The sequence below is a fragment of the Dryobates pubescens genome, chromosome 35 (assembly GCF_014839835.1).
Source record: "Dryobates pubescens isolate bDryPub1 chromosome 35, bDryPub1.pri, whole genome shotgun sequence".
Taxonomy (NCBI): Eukaryota; Metazoa; Chordata; class Aves; order Piciformes; family Picidae; genus Dryobates; species Dryobates pubescens.
This window is the reverse complement of record NC_071646.1, coordinates 3922695-3943709: the sequence shown is the minus strand read 5'-3', so window position 1 is coordinate 3943709 and position 21015 is coordinate 3922695. Positions and strand designations below refer to the sequence as shown.

The 21015-nt window shown below is 52.6% G+C and overlaps 1 protein-coding gene across 4 annotated transcripts in view; it reads left to right on the top strand.

The window, feature by feature from the left end:
• KCND3 (potassium voltage-gated channel subfamily D member 3) overlaps positions 1-21015 on the top strand; it is a 152132-nt gene that overhangs the window by 112217 nt on the left and 18900 nt on the right. For all 4 annotated transcript variants that reach the window (XM_054176417.1, XM_054176413.1, XM_054176416.1 and 1 more), the window contains one exon: positions 2659-2821. In XM_054176417.1, coding sequence (XP_054032392.1) covers positions 2659-2821 — 163 coding nt within the window. The remainder of the gene's footprint in view (positions 1-2658; positions 2822-21015) is intronic.

Below are 21015 nucleotides of genomic sequence, written 5' to 3'. Positions count from 1 at the left end.
TGGTGGTCTTAGGTTGAACTAGATGACCCAATTTGAGGTCTTCTCCAACCAAAGCAGGTCTATGGTTGTGTGACATCCCCAAACCATCAGCAGCACTCACATCAGAGGGAGCCCAGCACAGCCAGAGGAGCTGGCTGCAGGATGTGCCCCACAAACCCAGAGGGAATGAATCCAGCAGTGTTCTCTCCATGGAGAGCTCTGCCTGTAGTGATAGGCTGAGAGGGAATGGATTGAAGCTTGAGAAGGGCAGATTGGGACTGGAGATTGGGAAGAAATTCTTGGCAGTGAGGGTGGGAAGACAGAGGAACAGGTTGCCCAGGGAGGGTGTGGATGTCCCCTCCCTGGAGGTGTTCAAGGCCAGGTTGGATGAGGCCTTGAGCAACCTGGGCTGGTGGGAGCTGTCCCTGCCCATGCAACTGAATGATCTTTAAGGTCCCTTCCAACCCAAGCCACTCTATGACTCTAAGATAAAGTACAAGTTTTAGGTCCTCCTCCCATGCAGCCTGCTCCAGCCAGGGCAGAACTGCAGGCTCTCTCAGAAGAGCTCCAGAAATGAAGTCCTGCATCTCCCCAGCCAGACCTTCAGTGCTCCAAAGCCAGTCTGCTGGGGTTTGAAAGCACCTTCTCTGAAGTCCCAAGTAATCAGGTAGCTCTGAGCCTGCATGTAAGAGCAAAACCCTGCAAGACAGCCTGGGAGCCAGCCACTTCTTCTTGTACTTCCTGCAAATGCACAGGAGGGCTCTCTCTGAGTGCTCCAGGTCACTGAGATCGTCTTTGAGGCATGTGATTCATTTCCAGCCTGGTTGTGTTAAGGGGTGGGAAGAGAAAAACAGGATTTCATTATAGTATTTGTTTCAAGAGCAGTGTTAAATGAGGCAGAAGTCACTTTGCCAGAGCTTTTAAACCAGCTTTGCATGAAGCAGCAGCTCAAAAGTTAGCAGACAGAAAATAGCATCCTATTGATTTGAGGGATTCTGCAGGGTTTTAATGCAGGTGAAGGCAGGAAGAGGAGTCTGCTTGGCATAATTAAGCCTTAGCTAGCAAAGCCTGAAGCATTTGCACACACACACACAACCAAAACCAGCCCTGAGCATGCCAAGCAAAGCTGTCACGGAGCCTGGAGGAAGCCTTTCCTGGGACACAAGTGACTGTGGTAGCCCAGCCATGATCATCACCTCCTTGCCCACACACTGGCTGGCCACTGAGTATAGGAGAGCACAAGGGGTGCAGGGCACAGCCTCTGCATTGCCAACATCTGCTGCCCACTGGGAATCAGAACCTGTGCTGAGATATGAGGGAACAGTGAGAGGTGGAGCAGCTGGTTGGAACTAAGAGGTTCAGCCACCTGGGACACATCCTGGGGATTGTGTCAGGCCAAATCAGGAAGAAATCAGAATTCAGAACCCCCACTGCCTTTGCTCTAAGGCAGCACTTAGTGAGCCAGCACAGCCCATCAGGTGTCCAAGCCCCAGAGCAGTTCCAGCCCCATCTATTCCATGAGGGACTCACAGCCATGATCCTTCCCAGGGCACAGATGAGTAGCCCTAAGGCTACATTGGTTCTCTTTACAGAAGGAGAGTATTAAAGCTTAATCTCAAGCCTAAACCCACTGAAGCTGTGGCAATATGCAAAGTAAAAGCACAAACAGCAAATAATCACTCAGAGCAGTGGCTGCTGTGGTGTGGAAGCTACAGATCCTTAAAGCAGCAGCACGGCCCAGCTCTGCAAAGTGGATTATGCTGTCGCAGACTCTGCCTGTACCATTTCACACACAAATTACAGCTGGTAATGCAGATTGCTGGGTCAGGCCCAGCACACAGGTTTGTCTGAGTGTTATTCAGCTGCTCTCATCCTGGGAATTGGCCCTTTACTGAATCCAGACTTTGAATTAATGCTGAGGCAAGGGGGGGGACCCAGAGGGGAGAGGCTAGGGGGCAGCACAGTGGGGAGGACGTGAATCTAACTCAGTGGCTGTCTGAATCATAGAATCAATAAGGTTGGATAATACCTCAGAGATCATCAAGTCCAACCTCTCACCCAACACCTCATGACTAACTAAACCATGGCTTCAATCCCTTTTTGAACACCTCCAGGGATGGGGACTCCACCACCTCCCTGGGCAGCACATCCCAATGGCTAACAACTCTTTGTGAAGAACTTTCTCCTCACCTCCAGCCTAAACTTCCCCTGGCTCAGCTTGAGACTGTGCCCTCTTGTTCTGGTGCTGATTGCCTGGGACCAACCCCCACCTGGCTACCACCTCCCTTCAGATAGCTGTAGAGAGCAAGGAGGTCTCCTCTGAGCCTCCTCTTCTGCAGGCTAAGCAACCCCAGCTCCCTCAGCCTCTCCTCCCAGGGCTGTGCTCCAGACCCCTCCCCAGCCTCGTTGCCCTTCTCTGAAGCAGCACATCCATATTGCAGCACCACTGCCTTCCTTTGGCTTAGTTTCAATCACTCCCACAGAAGGGTGGAAACTGTCATCTCCAGGATGACAGCACTGCATGAACAGCCTCTTGCCTGGTGGATGTCTGAGCTGTAGTGTCCAGCCTGGACTCTCTGGTTGCTGCCTGGGCACAGGGAGCCCGGAAGGGCTGCTGGTGCCAGTTGTGCTTGTCTGAAGGAGGGGCTTCCCTTCTGTGTTTTTCTCCTCCCCTTCCAGTTATGGTGACATGGTGCCCAAGACGATTGCTGGGAAGATCTTTGGCTCCATTTGCTCCCTGAGTGGGGTGCTGGTCATTGCTCTGCCTGTTCCTGTCATTGTGTCCAACTTCAGCCGCATTTACCACCAGAACCAGCGGGCGGACAAGCGCAGAGCGCAGAAGGTAAGCAGCCCCCCGCCACCTCCCCCCAAAGCCTCGGCCCCTGCTTGTCACCCTGGGGCCTGAGGGACGCTGCTGGCAGTTCTGAGCGTTGCAGAGGGCAGCCTGCATGCGCCCAGCCCTCTGCCCGTGCTGCTGGAGCTCCACACAGAGCCCCCAGCCATGGAGGCACAAGGCAGGGCCTCCTGAACGAAGCCCTGGAGGTGACACAGCACCTCCTGACACTCAGCTGGAGGAGTTCCCTGCTCCCACTCCCCTCCCTGGGGTCCATCCCTTCCTCTCTCCCTTGCCAAATGATTGGTCATTCTCCACATGGTGCTTCACACACAGTGCTGTGCTGGAGTGATCCTCTCGTGGACTCTGTGTGTGCCATGGGGGGGACAGCTGGAATCCAGCTGCAAGATTGGATGGGAGGAAAAAGCTTCCTTGGGCTCCTCCTTGAGCTAGGAGAGGATCTGTCCTTCCAGCAGTGACAGAATCACAAAGTGGTGAGGGCTGGAAGGGACCTCTGGAGATCATCCACTCCAACCCCCCTGCTAAAGCAGGGCACCCACAGCAGCTTGCCCAGCATCACAGTGTCCAAGTGGGTTTGGAAGCTCTCCAGAGAAGGAGACTCCACAACCTCTCTGGGCAGCCTGCTCCAGGGCTCCAACACCCTCAAAGAGAAGATGTTTCTTCTTAAGCTTAAGTGAAACCTCCCAGGCTCCAGTTTGTACCCACTGCCCTTTGTTCTGCCACTGGGCACCCCTGAGAAGAGCCCAGCCCCAGCAGCTGTCTGTGCCTCCTGTCCTGGGGTGTCTTAGATCAGAAGCCATGGGGCTGATGCTGCTGACCTTTGCTACCTCCCAGTCTGAAGTCAATCTGGGGACACACACACATCCTCCAGACATTAGCAGGAGCAATTTGTCCTTCCTGTTGTCTCTCTGGTGCTTTCCAAACACCCTCCCAGAGACATCCACTCACCAGCCCACATCCCACACCCATCAGAGCTACAGATTGCAACAGACAAAGCCCAGGGGCAATGTGCAGAAGCCCCTGGAAACCTGAGGAGTCACTGAACATCCCCAAACTCGAAGAGCTTTCACCAGCAGAATCAGTTTGCTTGGAGAAGACCTCTTAAGACTCCTGAGTCCAACCATCAGAAGCTTGCTGATTCACTTAAGAAACTACAACAGATTGCTTCTCTCTCTAGTCCAGGCTGCTAAATTAGCCCAAACCCAGAACCAGCTTTCTACAACAACTGCAAACTAAAGGTTTAGAGCTGGCTTGGCTTTTTTTTTCCCCCCCTCCCCTTCTGTAACTCTGTCTACCAGAGATTCAAGGCTCAGGGGACCTGCTGGGGAGCAGTAGTAGAAAGCTGTGCTATTTCTGCCTCAAGCAGGCATCTGGGCTGTGCCTGCTTCTTGCATCTCAGGGAGCTGACAGCAGAGATACAAGACCTACAAAACCACAAAATTTGGCAGTCAAAACACATCAGGAGAGTAGCAGAGGGAGGACCACGCAGGGCTGAGCTGCAGGCTCCAAGGCTGGGTTGTACACACACCTGCAGCAGCCTTGGCACCCTGCACATGGAACATCAAACTGCTCCCAGTCCAGGAGGTGCTTTGGAGGGAGAGTTGTTTACCTGCTTAGGCATGCAACAGAATAGAGATTCGACCATCCAGAAGGATCTTGACAGGCTTGAGAAGTGGGTCAGTGACATGTGCATGAGGTCAAGCAAGCCAAAGTGCAAGGTCCTGCAGCTGAGTGGGGCCAGTCCCTGGAACAAATCCAGAGTGGGTTGAGAGCAGCTCTGAAGAAAGAGGCTTGGGGGTGTTGGTTGAGGAGAAGCTCACCAGGAGCTGGCAGTGCCCTCATGCAGCCCAGCAGGCTGCTGTGTGCTGGGCTGCAGGCAGAGGAGTGTGGCCAGCAGGGCAAGAGAGGGGATTCTGCCCCTTGACTCTGCTCTGCTGAGATCCCACCTCCAATCCTACCTCCAGTTCTGGTGTCCCCAGCAGGAGGAGGACACAGAGCTGCTGGAGTGAGTCCAGAGGAGGCCACAAAGATGACCCAAGGCCTGGAGAACCTCTGATATGAGGAGAGGCTGAGGGAGCTGGGGGTGTGCAGCCTGGGAAAGACTCTGGGGGACCTTAGAGCTGCCTTCCAATAGCTGAGGGGATGCTACAGGAAGGCTGCAGAGAGACTTTTCCTGAAGGTGTCTAGAGACAGGACAAGAGGAAATGCTTTGAAGCTGAGGCAGAGCAGGGTTAGAGTGGATCTGAGGAAGAGTTTCCTCACTGTGAGGGTGGTGAGACTCTGGAATTGGCTGCCCAGGGAGGCAGCACACCGAAGTTTCTTGTTCTGATTCACCTTTTCCTTTACTCATGGGGCTGTGATCCACTTGGTGACAAGGAACCTGTGCCACCACCTTTGCTGCTGGGGTGATTGATTGCAGCTTTTATGCTGTTTGCTGTATTGATACACAGAGTGTATAATTTCTCCCCCAATTTGAATTTCTAATTCCCTTGCTATTGGATGAAGTTCTGGGCTAGGAAAGTTTTCTCAAGTCAGAAGTGTGAGTAATTTTCACATGATCATCACTGCATGAATGCTAAAGAGGAGGAAAGAGGCAGCAGCACATTAAGAACATCTCTGGCAATGGTCAGGACAGAGAGAGGGACATTAAGGGGCTGCTTTGAGAGAACACTTGCTCCAGCATCACCCTCTGGTGAACTGAATCCCTTCTTCAGGCACAGGAAAAGTCTAATCAAAGACCCAAAAACAACTGCATGGCTTCAAGAAGGTTGGCAAAAGCTCTTTGCACTCTCTCAGTCCCTGAAGGCCGAGAGCCCAGCAGCAGCAGCTCCTTAGAAGCAGGGTTTAGAAGATGCAGCTCTGAAGAAACAGCACAGGCATCATTCCTCAGTTTCTGTCATGCTAAATGAGTCTCTTTTAGTTGAGGAGAAAGTGATCTGATAACCACTTCAGAAGTTCTATGCAGCTGGAGAAGGATTATTACAGTGGGCAAGCAGGCTTCCAGATCAGGCTCTAGCCCATATTCATCTCAGTTTTAGGAACTCAGAGTGAAGTCCTCCAGTGAGAAATAACAAAGGCAAAAGTCACCTTGCCTAGATGGGACATTTGAAGCCTGGGGTGTGAGCACACCTGGCCTCTCCAGAGCACTGCAGGTTTCTGAGGGGCTGTGCTCCAGAACACAGGGAAAGGCAGCACAGCCCTGATGTCCCTCTGGGTTATGTTGGACTCACTCCTAACTTTGTACCTTAACTCTTGAGGAATAGGGTAGGCTAGGATAGAATAGACTAGGATAGAATAGGTTGGAAAAGACCTTTGAGATCATCCAGTCCAACCTCTCACCCAACACCATCTAATCAACTAAACCATGGCACCAAGTGCCTTATCCAGGCTCTTCCTAAACACCTCCAGGGGTGGTGACTCCACCACCTCCCTGGGCAGCACATCCCAATGGCCAATCTCTCTTGCTGGGAAGAATTTCTTCCTAACATCCAGCCTGAACCTCCCCTGGCACAGCTTGAGACTGCATCCTCTTGTTCTGGGAGAAAAGACCAACCCCCCCACCTAGCTCCAACCTCCCTTCAGGCAGTTGTAGAGAGCAAGAAGGTCTCCCCTGAGCCTCCTCTTCTCCAGGCTAAGCAACCCCAGCTCCCTCAGCCTCTCCTCCCAGGGCTGTGCTCCAGACCCCTCCCCAGCTTTGTTGCCCTTCTCTGGACACCTTCCAGCAGCTCAACATGGAGATGCTGGTCTAGCAGGAAGAGGTATTTCAAGAGCAGGACTAAAACTCCTGGGAGGTGGCTGTTACTCACCAGCAGCTATCCTTCAACTAACTGAGGAGAAACCTTCCTTTAAATAAAAACAAGGGGGGGAGGGGAAGGGGAAGAAGCACCACCCCAAACCCCCTCAAGCCCCCCAGCGACTTAACCACCTCAAAGAGCGATTCTCCTTTGCCAAACCTCCACTGCCAGGGAATTAATTACAAGGAGGGCTGGCAATTGGAGTTTATTTGTGCTGTGTCATCAAGTTTTGTCCTCTGGCATGCAGCAAGGGCCAGGTCAAGCTGAATGGGAGATGAATTGATCATTTCTGACAAGGTTCATTTTGGTGGAATTGGTTTTTTTTTTTCCTCAAGATTTTTGTCCTTCCCTTCCCCCCCTCCTCCCCCTCCCCCTCTCTCTTTTTTTTTTGACTGATGTACTAAGAATAGACCTTCCTGACTTTGAAATGCTGCTGTTCTCTAGTGAATGTCACAGCATTTGCTGCTAAAAGAGAGTTTGACACTTAAAAGGCTTTGACAAGAGAATGACTTTGTAATTCAGAGAGCTCTGGAGCCTCTCTCTCGCTGCGCTGGGCTTGCAGCAGGGATGCAGTGTTAAGGAGAAGGAGACAAATATCTGGTGCTGGCTTGAGGACCACACCTCCCACTTTCCAACCCTAGAAAGAGAAAGCAGAGGCAGCTACTAACAGCTAGAGAGATGCTGCTCCTTTAGCAGCAGCAGAACAGTTCATTGTTTAGAAGGTAGAGCCAGCCCAAGCCAAAGCACTGCTCCCACCAGAGAGCTCATGGAATCAGGAATGGTTTGGGTTGGAAGGGACCTTAGAGATCACTTCACAGAATCATTCAGGTTGGAAAGAGAGCCTCAGGATCACCATGTCCAACTGATAACCCTACTCAACAAGGGTCACCCCTAAACCATATCCCCAAGCACCACATCGAAACCACCTTTAAACACATCCAGGGTTGGTGACTCCACCACTTCCCTGAGCAGCTCATTCCCAATCCCTGACCACTCTTGCTGGGAAAAAATGCTTCCTAATGTCCAGTCTAAAGCTACCCAGTCACAGGCTGAGGTCATTCCCTCTTGTTCTATCACTAATTACCTAGGAGAAGAGACCAGCACCAGGTCCCTGCCACAGGGAGGGACACCTCCTGCTAGACCAAGTTGCTCAAGGCCACATCCAACCTGTCCTTCAGTACTGCCAGGGTCTGAGCCTCCACACCTTCTCTGGACAAGACTGCCAGGTGATGGGGTAGGGAACAGAGGTAGCCTTTGAGTGGCAATGGTTCAGAAAGGGACCTGCTCCACAGTGCTGAAAGCCTCCTTCACATCTGCACAGCAGAGGAGGGAGGGATGCAAAGCTCTGCTGCTGGGACAAGCCCTGTGTGTCAAGAGCATTTATTCTTTAATGGTTAGATTTGCTAAATGAGCCAAGATCCTGGAATGGTTGATAATCTGAGAGGGATTAGCATGGCTTTGCTGGTGGCTTTCACAGGGGCTAAGCCAGAACTGCCATCTCCAAATGCAGCCCTTCAGTAATCTTCAGTGCTTGCTTTCAGCTCTGCAGTAAATATGCTTTTGAGGACTGCAGCTTCTTAGTCCTCAGGGCTCAATTCATTTCATCTATTATCTGGTGGCCTTTGACTCGATGAGGACAAGCAATGTACTGCCAAGTCCTTGAGACACAATCCTGGTTTCACCCTCAGGGATCTGAGGTTTCCAGGAAGGAACAAACTGTCCAGATTTAGACAAGGAAAGGACCACCCAGGACAAAGCCATTTTGCACAGCCACTCTCACATAAACCTCTTAAAGTTGGACTGGCAGATCTGTGACCTGATGAGATGTGACCAGCAGGAGGATGGAGGGGCTCTGCCCCTCCACTCTCTTCTCATAAGACCTCACCTGAAGTGCTGCATTCAGTTCTGGTGCCCCCCAGCACAAGGAGGACATCAAACTGGTGTAGGGGGTCCAGGTGAGGCCATGAAGAGGATCAGAGGCTGGAGCACCTCCCCTACAGGGACAGACTGGGAGGGTTGGGGCTGTTCAGCCTGGAGAAGAAAAGGCTCCAGGGGAGACCTTAGAGCACCCTTCCAGTACCTGAAGGGAGCCACAGGAGAGCTTTTGACAGCAGATGAGGGATAATGGCTTTGAGCTGGAAAAGGGGAGACTGAAGGTTAGGAAGAAATTCTTACAGTGAGGGTGGTGAGACTCTGGCACAGGTTACCCAGGGAGGTTGTGGATGCCTCCTGTCTGGAGGTGTTCAAAACCAGGATGGATGAGGAGCAGCCTGGGCTGGTGGGAGGTGTCCCTGCCCATAGCAGGGGGCTTGGAACTGAATGATCTTTAAGGTTCCTTCCAAGCTAAACCATTCTATGACCTCAGAGGTCTTCTCTAACTGAAGTGATCCTATGACTCTATGGATGTAGAACCGAAATCTGAGTCAGGCTGTCAGAGAGTGGATGGTATCCATTAGGTGAAGCAGGGAAAAGTGGACACATTGCCCAGTGGATGAACTAAAGCATTCAGTCAGAGCCAATCTCAGCAGAAGAGAGGAGCTGGGGGGGGGACAAGGAAGGAGCCACATCTTCTCAGGTGGAAGTGGATGGAGGGAGGTTATTCCTGACAGCAAGAGCTACTCATGTGATGATTGCACACAGGCAGCTCTGACTCTGCAGACTGATGAAGAGGTAACTATGGAGATGCTTAAAAGGGGCTTCAGCCAAAAGGAAGGAAGAGTAAGGGACACAAACGTCTTTCTGATTGTTCCATGAGAGCCACGCTAGAAACAGCCTGTTCCAGACCCAGCCCTCTCTCCCAGAGGCACGGAAAACAGGCCTGCAGGCAGCAGAGGGATGGAGAGGGGAGATGGTGATGAAAAGAATGCTTAATAGGAGATTTATGTCATCATCATGCCCCTGAGGAAGGCTTCCCACACAGCCCTCGGTAACGAGGCCATTAGAATAATTGATTTGCCTCCGAGCGGGGGGGAGTCAGCTCTGCAGTGCTCTGCCTCCCAGCTGACACCCCGAGTTTGGGAGGTGGGGTGGTGAACTTCAGAGCGTGGAACAGAACGGCCAGAAAAGGAGAGAGGAGCAAAGCTGCCAGCCGAGGAGGGCTCCGCGACGAGAACATGACTCAGATCCCAGCAGGGGATGGGGTTGGGAACTTCAGGGGAGGGAGAGAGCGAGAAACAACAAGGTTGGAGCTGGAGCTGGCTGACATTTACAGCCCATGGAGCTGTTTTCAAGCAGGATGAAGCTGTGTGGAACATGGGCTGGTGGTTGTTGTTGGTGGTATTTAACAGTTCCTGGAAGGGGGGTGGGGGACACCACAGCTTTTTAATTGTTTGGGGGGGAGGTTAATCCTAGAATGGCTCAGGTTGGAAGGGAGCTCAGAGATCGTCCACTCCAACCTCTCCACCATGGGCAGGGACACCTCTCAACCAGGTGCTCTGTGTACAGGTCCCACGGCCACTCCTGCCCCCACTTTGGGCTGGGAGGGGCTGAATGGCTAAAAGCTGAAAGGGAGCAGGATGCCACTCAGCTGCTCAAGACCTCATCCAACCTGCCCTTGAACACCCCCAGGGAGGAGGCAGCCACAAACTCCCTGGGCAACCTGTGCCAGTGTCTCCCCACTCTAAAGATCCCTTAATAGAGCTCAGGGGGAGAAAAACCAAACAAAGCAGTGAGGAATCCCATCCTCTCTGCTTCTCTATCACCCAGGAAAGCAAAATGACATTTTCCATCACTCCAGGCAGTTTAATTTGCATGAGAGAGGTCAATGTCTCCTCTGAAAGCAAGGGCTGGAATCAGAGTTAGAGCTCAGAGCCTGAGCCTCCCAAGCAAGCCCCTGCACCTATGGAGGTTCAGCTTGCTGCCAGCAGTGGCCCAGTGCCCAGGTGAAATAATTGCCACACGTAGCCAGAAGCCACTCTCTTTGTTTCATGCCTTGAGGCCCTTTCCCATCATGTCTCAGCCATAACCAGGTAACAGCCTGCAACGGGCAAGGACCTGACTCATCCATCCTCAGGGCCTCTCCTTGGTCATTTCAGCAAGGGGGTGTCCCCTTTGCCTACCTGTTGGAAGCCTGGGCTGTGTGTGGCAGCCTCTGTCCAGATGGCTCATTATGTAGCACAGTTGGAAGGCTGTGTAGTGGCTGATGGTGCCCACTTCAGCCCAGATGTCTCAACAAATGCAAGCTGAGATTGCTTTGTCAAGGAGACCTGCATGCCAAGCATTCAGGCAAAAGGAAATGGTGGGAAGCCCTCTCCTGCTTTGAAACCGAGTTCTGGTGAGCAGATTCTTTGCTGTTACCTTCATTGAGTTATTTTACCACAGAACAGAGTGGGCTGGGGGCAGTTTAGCTGCCAGGCAGCTCCCAAGGCTGCCCAAGGAATGCAGCTCAACCCTCCTGCACCAGCTGCAGACACAGTTGTGGCTAGAGCAGTTGGGATGGCAATATCACAGAACCACCAAGGCTGGAAGAGACCTCAAAGACCATCAAGCCCAACCTGGCACCACAGACTTCATGACTAAACCATGGCACCAAGTGCCATATCCAATCCCCTCTTGAACACCTCCAGGGATGGGGACTCCACCACCACCCTGGGCAGCACATTCCAATGGCTAACAACTCTCTCTGGGAAGAACTTTCTCCTCACCTCCAGCCTAAACCTCCCCTGGCACAGCTTGAGACTGTGTCCTCTTGTTCTGGTGCTGCTTGCCTGGGAGAAGAGACCAACCCCCACCTGGCTACAACCACCCCTCAGGTAGTTGTAGACAGCAAGAAGGTCTCCCCTGAGCCTCCTCTTCTCCAGGCTAAACAATCCCAGCTCCCTCAGCCTCTCCTCACAGGGCTTGTGCCACTGGGCCAGGAGAAAACAGGACCAAGAGTGGGCAGAAACAACAGCAAAGCTTATTGTGGTTACTGATTGGTACCATGACAGTGATGAGCAGACAGAGATCAACATTTGTTGCTGACACATGTGGTGCTGGGATGGCAACACAGGTCTCAGTCCTCTAATCATGTGTGTCAGATGGATGGGAGCAGCCTGCCAGCACATCCCCCAAGGGCCCCTGCAGAATTTCCCTGCTTGCACACTGCCAGATGTCTTACAGCCCCACTTGAGGAGTCCTAGAATCTCATTACTCCACTCCTCCCACTCCACCCAGCAGCAGTGGTCTGCAAAGTCTGACTCAGAGCCAGCCTTTGTTGTTTGAAGGTCATGAAAATCCCCTCAAACACCGAGTGCTGGGAACTTCAGCATCACATCAGGCTCTGACCCAGCAGGAGGCGCGAGCAGGAGCCTGCCAACCTCTCGTGTCCCCACTACAGCCACACTGTGTGCAGGGAGGGATGCTGCAGCAGCACTGCCCTGCCACACTCCCCTCTCTGGGACTCAGGCTTTTTCAAGCATAAAACTGAGAAAACTCCACTTCTTCTCCTGGCTCTCTGGATTCCTGCAGAGTTAGTTCATGTATAAGGTCACCAAGTGAAGCCATGGTGATGCTGTTCACACCCAGGATTTGGAGCCTGCCAGCAGCTCCTGCTGACCCACCAAGGGGTCTGGAAGGGGCCCAGAGAAGGGCAACAAAGCTGGGGAGGGGTCTGGAGCACAGCCCTGGGAGGAGAGGCTGAGGGAGCTGGGGTTGCTTAGCCTGCAGAAGAGGAGGCTCAGGGGAGACCTCATTGCTCTCTACAACTACCTTAAGGGAGGTTAAGCCAGGTAGGGGTTGGTCTCTTCTCCCAGGCAAGCAGCACCAGAACAAGAGGACACAGTCTCAGGCTGTGCCAGGGGAAGTTTAGGCTGGACATGAGGAGAAAGTTCTTCCCAGAGAGAGTTGTTAACCATTGGAGTGTGCTGCTCAGGGAGGTGGTGGAGTCCCCATCCCTGGAGGTGTTGAAGAGGGGAATGGATGTGGCACTTGGAGCCATGGTTTACTCATGAGGTCTGTGGGGACAGGTTGGACTCGATGAGCTTTGAGGTCTCTTCCAGCCTTGGTGATTCTGTGACACTGGGGTGCACAAAGCAGGGCCAGAGGAGGACAGAGACAGGATGACTACACAGCTCTTGCTGACAGCCCAGGAGATTCCAGCAGCCAGGACAAACATGCCAGGCAGGCTTCAGATTCCACATCTGCCAGATACGGGCAGGCAGCCAGCGTGTTGTGGCTGTCAGCATGAGGACGTGAGCAGACATTCTTCTGAGAGTCTTCACTTACCAAAAAGGACCACGAGATGGGCTTGGGAGGGAGGCTTTTTCCTTCCCCCACAAGCCTAATGCAAGAGATCTGTCCCCAGAGACCCCCCCAGGAGCAAGAGGAACAACAACCACCAAGTGCTAATTGCACCACACAGCAGCCTCATCGTTGCCTGATGGCTTTGGAGCACTTTTGGGTTGCCTGCAAGCAACTTCTCTCCATTAGTGCTGAAAGCTTTAGGACAGGGCAGTGGCATGGGGCACAGAGCAGGGGGAGGGGTGGCTGGAGCACAGCTCCTGGCCCCAGCAGCACTGCCCTCACTGGCACTTGACCCCAGTCCTGCCCCTGGTGCTGGTGGGACAGCCACCAGCAGCAGAGATGAGACATGCCCCAACTATCAGGAAGCAGGCAAACAGCTCCATCATCACCTCCTCCTCTTGGGCTGCATTTCAGGGGGGAGGATGAGGGCTACAAGTTTCAAAAATCATAGAATCAATAAGGTTGGAAAAGACCTCAGAGATCATCAAGTCCAAGCTGTCACCCAACACCTCCTGACTACTAAACCATGGCTCCAAGTGCCACATCCAATCCCCTCTTGAACACCTCCAGGGATGGGGACTCCACCACCTCCCTGGGCAGCACATCCCAATGGCCAATTCATCTTTCTGGGAAGAACTTCCTTCTCACCTCCAGCCTAAACTTCCCCTGGCACAGCTTGAGACTGTGTCCTCTTGTTCTGGTGCTGCTTGCCTGGGAGAAGAGCCCAACCCCCACCTGGCTACAACCTCCCTTCAGGGAGTTGGAGAGAGCAAGAAGGTCTCCCCTGAGCCTCCTCTTCTGCAGGCTAAGCAACCCCAGCTTCCTCAGCCTCTCCTCCCAGGGCTGTGCTCCAGACCCCTCCCCAGCCTCACTGCCCTTCTCTGGACACCTTCAAGTGCCTCAATGTCCTAAAAACTCTGCATATTTTTCCCTTGAGCTTCACACAAAGGCTTTGTGGCCTTTATCCTCAGCCCCATGTTGTCAGCATCTTCCTGGGGCAGGTGTGAGCAGCACTTGGTGAGGTAATTACCTTCATTGTCTGTAGCTAACCACAGGCCTCCACACCATTAATTAGTGTTCATCCATCAGGTCTTGTAAGTTGGCATGTGACAGTAGATCAAATCCTGTTAATTTCTCCCATCCCTTGAATACTTTATAGCTATTAATTAGGGGTGTGAGCTGTGTGAAAGATGTTGGAAAAGCCAGGTCTGGAAACACAGCCAGGCAGATAAATCACAGGCAGACAGATGCTCATCACACACTTGGCTTTCAGAGGAACACAGAAGCTTGGTTTGGGCAAATGGAGAGCAGCATCTCCCTGGTAAGGATGCAGGAAAACAGAATCAGTAAGGTGGCCACAGCAGCCCCATGCAGAGCTACAGGCTGGGGTCAGAGTGGCTGAGAGCTGCCAAACAGAAAGGGAGCTGGGGGTGCTGATTGACAGCTGCCAGAACATGAGCCAGCAGTGTGCCCAGGTGGCCAAGAAGGCCAATGGCATCCTGGCATGCATTGGGAATAGTGTGGCCAGCAGGAGCAGATAGGACTAGGGGGAATGGAATGAAGCTGGAGGTGGGGAGATTCAGGCTGGAGGTGAGGAGGAAGTTCTTCCCCATGAGAGTGGTGAAGCCCTGGAATGGGTTGTCCAGGGAGGGGGTTGAGGCCCCATCCCTGGAGGTGTTTAAGCCCAGGCTGGGTGAGGCTCTGGCCAGCCTGATCTAGTGTGAGGTGTCCCTGCCCATGGCAGGGGGGTTGGAACTAGATGATCCTTGTGGTCCCTTCCAACCCTGACTGATTCTATGAATCTAACAACTGCTCCATAACTTGAGATCAGAAGAGGAGAGGCTGGGAAGACCTCAGAGCAGCCTTCCAGCACCTGAAGGGGGCTACAAGAAAGCTGGGGAAGGACTTTTGACAAGGGCTGGGAGTGACAGAACAAGGGGCAATGGTTTGAAGCTGGAGGAAGGCAGATTGAGACTGGAGATGAGGAAGAAATTCTTGACAGTGAGGGTGGAGAGACTCTGGAACAGGTTGCCCAGGGAGAATCTGGATGCCTCCTCCCTGGAGGTGTTCAAGGCCAGGTTGGATGAGGCTTTGAGCAGCCTGGGCTGGTGGGAGGTGTGCCTGCCCTTGGCAGGAGGCTTGGAACTAGATGATCTTCAAGGTCCCTTCCAACCCAAACCATTCTATGAACTTAGAGGTCTTCTCTAACTGAAGTGATTCTGTGGATATAGAACAGAAAACCAAGTCAGGCTGTCAGAGAGTGGATGGCATCTGTTAGATGAAGCAGGACACATTGCCCAGTGGATGAGCTAAAGCTTGAGCCAGAGTTTGAGCTCAAGATGAAAATGAACCAAAGGAAGTTTGCATTAGGAGAGGAACAGCCTCAGCACTCCAGAGGCTTCTTGACCATCCTGCAGGTCTCTCTGCAAGACTTGCATACTCCAAGCAGGAGTATGAAGCAAGATGCATTGCCCAGTGAATGAACTAAAACTTGAGCCAGAGTTTAAGCTCAAGATGAAAATCATAGTATCATAGAATCAGTCAGGGTTGGAAGGGACCACAAGGATCAGCTAGTTCCAACCCCCCTACCATGGACAGGGACACCCCACACTAGATCAGACTGGCCAGAGCCTCATCCAGCCTGGGCTTAAACACCTCCAGGGATGGGGCCTCAACCACCTCCCTGGACAACCCAGTCCAGGGCTTCACCACTCTCACGGTGAAGAACTTCCTCCTTACATCCAGCCTGAATCTCCCCACCTCCAGCTTCATTCCATTCCCCCTAGTCCTATCACTCCCTGATATCCTGAGAAGTCCCTCCCCAGCCTTCTTGTAGCCCCCTTCAGCTACTGGAATGAACCAAAGGAAGTTTGCAGTGAGAGTGGAACAGCCTCAGCGCTCCAGAGCCATCTTGACCACCACTTGCAGGTCTCTCTGCAAGTCTTGCATGCTCCAAGCCTTGTTTCAAAGTCCTGTGTTTAATCAGCCAGCATATCTGTGGCTATTAGAGAAGCTGAGAGCCATTAACTCCATATTCTGTGCATTGTCCTATAAATAGCTTGGACATGATGTTCTTCAGCGCTGGAGAAGATTAAACGATATAGTGCATTGGAAATGAGGCTCTGTTGCTTTAATGGTGCCAAGGGTAAGGTAGGATTAAAAGGAGAGCCACAGAGGAGGGGAGGGGAATCTTTCATCTCTGGCAAGTAATGAAGAGGCCCAAAATAAGATCAAGGTCTGAGTGTAAGTGGTTCTATCAGATTACATAGGCAGGGGCTCTACGCTGCCTCATCTCCGTACGCAGCTCTGCACCACCTCCCCCAAAGCAAAGCTGACAGAAGATTGAAACGGGGCTCAAAAGCTCTTTAACATAAAGGTTGGAGAGGAAGGGAACTCCAAACATCCAAAGTTTGTGTCTTAGGGGAAGAAAAAAAAACAGTGTTTCAAAGGCAGAAAGATGCTCTGCAGAGCCTGACTTTGCCAACACTGATCTGACTCTGAAGAGCCAACTGAAGGCCTGGCCACCAGAGTCACCACCAGCACTGCAGCCAGTTCTGGGCTCCCCAGCTCAAGAGGGACAGGGATCTGCTGGAGAGAGTCCAACAGAGGCTACCAGGATGCTGAAGGGACTGCAGCACTGCCCTGTGAGGAGAGGCTGAGGGAGCTGTGGTTGCTTAGCCTGGAGAAGAGGAGGCTCAGGGGAGACCTTCTTGCTCTCTGCAACTCCCTGAAGGGAGGTTGTAGCCAGCTGGGGGTTGGTCTCTTCTCCCAGGCAAGCAGCAGCAGAACAAGAGGACACAGTCTCAAGCTGTGCCAGGGGAGGTTCAGGCTCAATGTTAGAAAGAAGTTCTTCATAGAAAGAGAGATTGGCCATTGGGATGTGCTGCCCAGGGAGGTGGTGGAGTCCCCATCCCTGGAGGCATTTAGGAAGAGCCTGGATGAGGCACTTGGTGCCATGGTTTAGTTGATTAGATGGTGTTGGATGATAGGTTGGACTCAATGATCTCAAAGTTCTCTTCCAACCTGGTTAATGCAATTCTCTTCTAATCTGGCAGCCCAGGTTGCTTCCAGGCTGTGTCAGTGGCAGCACCTCGGCTTCCCAGGGCTGGGTGAGCAGTGGTGCCTGGTTGCACTGAGGAAAGCTCTCCACAGAGTGGATTCAGTTCAGCTCTTGTCCACTCATTATGGGTGTTGGTTTTTTAATGAAGTTTTTATTTTCTGCTTGCCAAGGAACAGCTACAGCAGGGCAGGGAGCCAAGCCAGCTTCCACCAGATGAAGGCTTCAGCCATTGCCCTTCCAAGTTACAGGCACTCAGTCCCCATTCAGAAGCACAAACTGAAGCCTCTGATGTCCTGTTTGGGTTTTATGATACAGCCAGGAAAGGGGATTCTGCCCCTTTACTCTGCTGAGACCCCTCCTTAAATCCTGCCTCCAGTTCTGGGATCCCTATCATCAGAGCTGCTGAAGTGAGTCCAGAGGAGGGACACAGAGATGCTCCAAGGGCTGGAGCAGCTCTGCTACGAGGAGAGGCTGAAGGAGCTGGGATTGTTCAGTGTGGAGAAGAGAAGATTCTGGGGGGACCTCAGAGATGTCTTCCAGTACCTGAAGGGATCCTACAGGAAGGCTGCAGAGAGACTTTTCATGAAGGTGCCTAGAGACAGGGCAAGGGGGAATGGTTTGAAGCTGAGGGAGAGCAGGGTTAGACTGAAGCTGAGGAAAAAGTTCTTCACTATGAGGGTGGTGGGACTCTGGAATAGGCTGCCCAAGGAGACTGTGGCTGCCTTCTCCCTGGGGATGTCCAAGGCCATGTTGATGAGGCCTTGAGCAGCTGAGTGGCATCCTAGTCCTTTCCAGCTTTCAGCCATTCAGCCCTGCCAGCCCAAAGTGGGAGCAGGAGTGGCCATGGGAGCTGCACACATAGCACCTGCCACGGGTGCCCTGCAGTCACCTCCTTGCTCAAGCACAGAGGATCTGGAAAGCTGAAGCTGCCTGGCAAATATGAAATTATGTCATAGGTTGTAACTTAATAGTTTATTATACCACATAAATCAAGAGTGCACATTATCTCCATAAGAACTAGATGAAAATCATTAATAAGTAATAATGAGCTGTTTCCTGGGCCTGCCATCTGGTAAGCATTTTTATCTAGCCAGCAACTCCTGCTCCTTGCTCTTCTCCAAAGCAGCTAAGAGATGAAGACAGCCTCTTGTGTCTCCTTTGTCAGCCCCAAAGCTAGATACCCAGCCATGTGTATCACCCTCCCAGCACTCCAGGTGTAGAGGGTTTCACACACACTGAATCACGGAATGGTAGGGCTTGGAAAGGACCCTGAAAGATCATCAAGACCAACCCCCCCTGCCAGAGCAGGATCACCCAGGAACACATCCAGGTGGGTTTTGGAATGTCACAGAATCACCAAGGTTGGAAGAGACCTCAAAGATCATCGAGTCCAACCTGGCACCACAGACCTCATGAGTAAACCATGGCACCAAGTGCCACATCCAATCCCCTCTTCAACACCTCCAGGGATGGGGACTCCACCACCTCCCTGGGCAGCACATTCCAATGGCTACCAACTCCCTCGGGGAAGAACTTTCTCCTCACCTCCAGCCTAATCTTCCCCTGGTACAGCTTGAGACTGTGTCCTCTTGTTCTGGTGCTGCTTGCCTGGGAGAAGAGACCAACCCCCACCTGGCTCCAACCTCCCTTCAAGCAGTTGGAGAGAGCAAGAAGGTCTCCCCTGAGCCTCCTCTTCTCTGGGCTAAGCAATCCCAGAGGAGACTCCACAACCTCTCTGGGCAGCCTGCTCCAGGGCTTCAGCATCCTCACAGTGAGAAAGTTTTCCCTTCTGTTCACATGGAAGCTCCTCTGCTCCAGCTTGCACCCATTGCCCCTTGTCCTTTCATGAGGCATCACTGCCCTTCCTGCTGCTTCTGAGCCTCCAGTTTCTTAAAAAGCCAGAAAGAGCCCAAAGTGATTGGGAGCTGCTTTCCACCCTGCTCTCAGAAACACGTGGGCTCCAAGATCACCACATTAATCATTCCAACCTGTAAGTGGCTGTCATTAGTATTATTATTTTCATCATATAAATTATCTTCCAGATTAGGTCATATGCATTTTGAGATCCTGTGGTTTCCTAGCAACTCCTCTTACCACTCCACATGCAGACACAGTGTGCCATTTGCTTTTCCTTTTATAGCCTCCCCGTGCAGAGGTTATATTCAGCAACAGTGATCTCAGGCCTGGCCCTGATGACCTTTAGTCTGTCACATCTGTGGGGTACCATGCAGGAGAGCCTCATCCTCCCCTCCAAAGACACTTGCAGCACATGGCCAGGAAAATATGGGCCTCCACGTGCCTGTCCTCTGCCCTGCAGAGCTGAAGGACTGAGCTCCGCAGGACAGGGAGAACAGAAGCACAGCCACGTGGGTTAAAGGCAGGCAGGATTAAGCTGAGGGGGGGTATCTTCCAAAGTCCCTAGGTTTCTGACAGCAAAACAGGTGGCAGTCCATAGTATGGTCCCCTGCAAAATCCTGCTGCTTCAGAGGGCTGTGGGGTGCCCTAAGTTCAAGGCTCTTGCCTCCAATCCGCTCCTCCTCTGAGCTGGCAAAGCATTCCTCTGCCAGCCAGCCCCAGCCCAACCCATGCCTTGCAACAGGTACCCCAGAACCCCCCCAAACCAGCCAGCTTCTCCCTGCTTCCACACTGGCACCTGGACCTCATGCTGCTGCTAGGTTCCCCTCATGTTCCCTGGGTCTCATATTGCTGCTAGGAGCCTTTCATGTCCCCAAGCCACTTCTCTCAGTCACATAACCCCAGCTCAGAGCTCTGCTGCACTTCGACCCTTTGTTACTACTGGGGTGACTCAGGTGCTGATCCCACCCAAGCCCAAGGCACCTAAGGAAAGCCTGGGTCACTTAGAATCACAGAGAACTGTTTGGGTTGGAAAAAGTCCTTCTGGGTTCACCCAGTCCAACCATCAACCCAACACCACCATGGCCACCTGAGGTGGTTTGAGCCTTAACCGGGACTTCAGAGCTCAGATGGGGGCAAGGCTGAGACTCCCTCCCCTGCTCCCCCCTCCTCTTCCTCAGTAGAGAGGAAAAAGAAAGGGAAGGAGCAAATCCACCAAGAAATAATTTGGAGTCAGCTTGGATGGAGAGAAGTAAAGAATTTTCTTTAAGCAATATATATAGGTAACAGTACCAGGAAGGGTTCACAAGGGTAAGGAACAAGGGTGGATGGGAGAAAAAATAAGTACTCAAAAGCAGTCTCTTTGAAGAGGTGTGGAGCTAGCAGGGAGAAGGATCAGGCCTGACCACGAGGTAGAGAAGCAGGGAGCCACCAGCAGTCCTTGTCCAAGCAAAGGCAGGGGCCAAGAGACCTAATGGCTGCAGCGTCCTCCTTTTATATAGCCTTGCTGGACAGGGAGGGGGAGTGGAACAGACTAGTTCAGTTTCCCAGGGGGAAAACCCCCTGCAGGGAAGGCAATGCTCTCACAAGCCCTCCCCCCCACTGCTTCCAGGATGGGCATTAACCCATCACACCACCAAACCATGTCCCCAAGTGCCATGGCCACACAGTTGTTGAACACCTCTAGGGACGGCAACTCCACCACCCCCCTGGGCAGCCTGTTCCAGCCCCTGACCACTCTTGCAGATTAGTTTCCTAATCCCTAATCTAACCCTTCCCTGGCACAGTTTCAGGCCATTTCCTCTCCTTCTATCACCTGATACTAAGGAAAAGCAGACCAACCCCCACCTCCCTCCAACCATCCTGCGGGGTAAAAGGCTGAGCGCCGCTTCCCGAACAGCACACATTTACACCCAGCCGTTCGCAGCCCCCCAGCAGCTCTGGCTTCCCAGCTGGTTTGAGTCCAAATGTTGGTGGGGGAGAAAAAAAAAACCACTGTCTGGAGGGCCAAACCAATTTTAGGCACCTATTTTAATTAACTTCTCCAGCTGAGTTAATCAAGATATCCACCAAATTTAATCACACCAGGGGGGAGCGGAGCGAGGCGATGCGGCGCTCCCAGAGAACCTTGGTGAGCGAGGAGAGCAGGATTAGCTTCTGGCCTGCCCCACTGACTTGGCTTCTGAACCACAACAGCAATGGGGCTTCATCATGTAGCTACCTAGTGGCCCTGTTTCGAAGCAGAAGAGAGA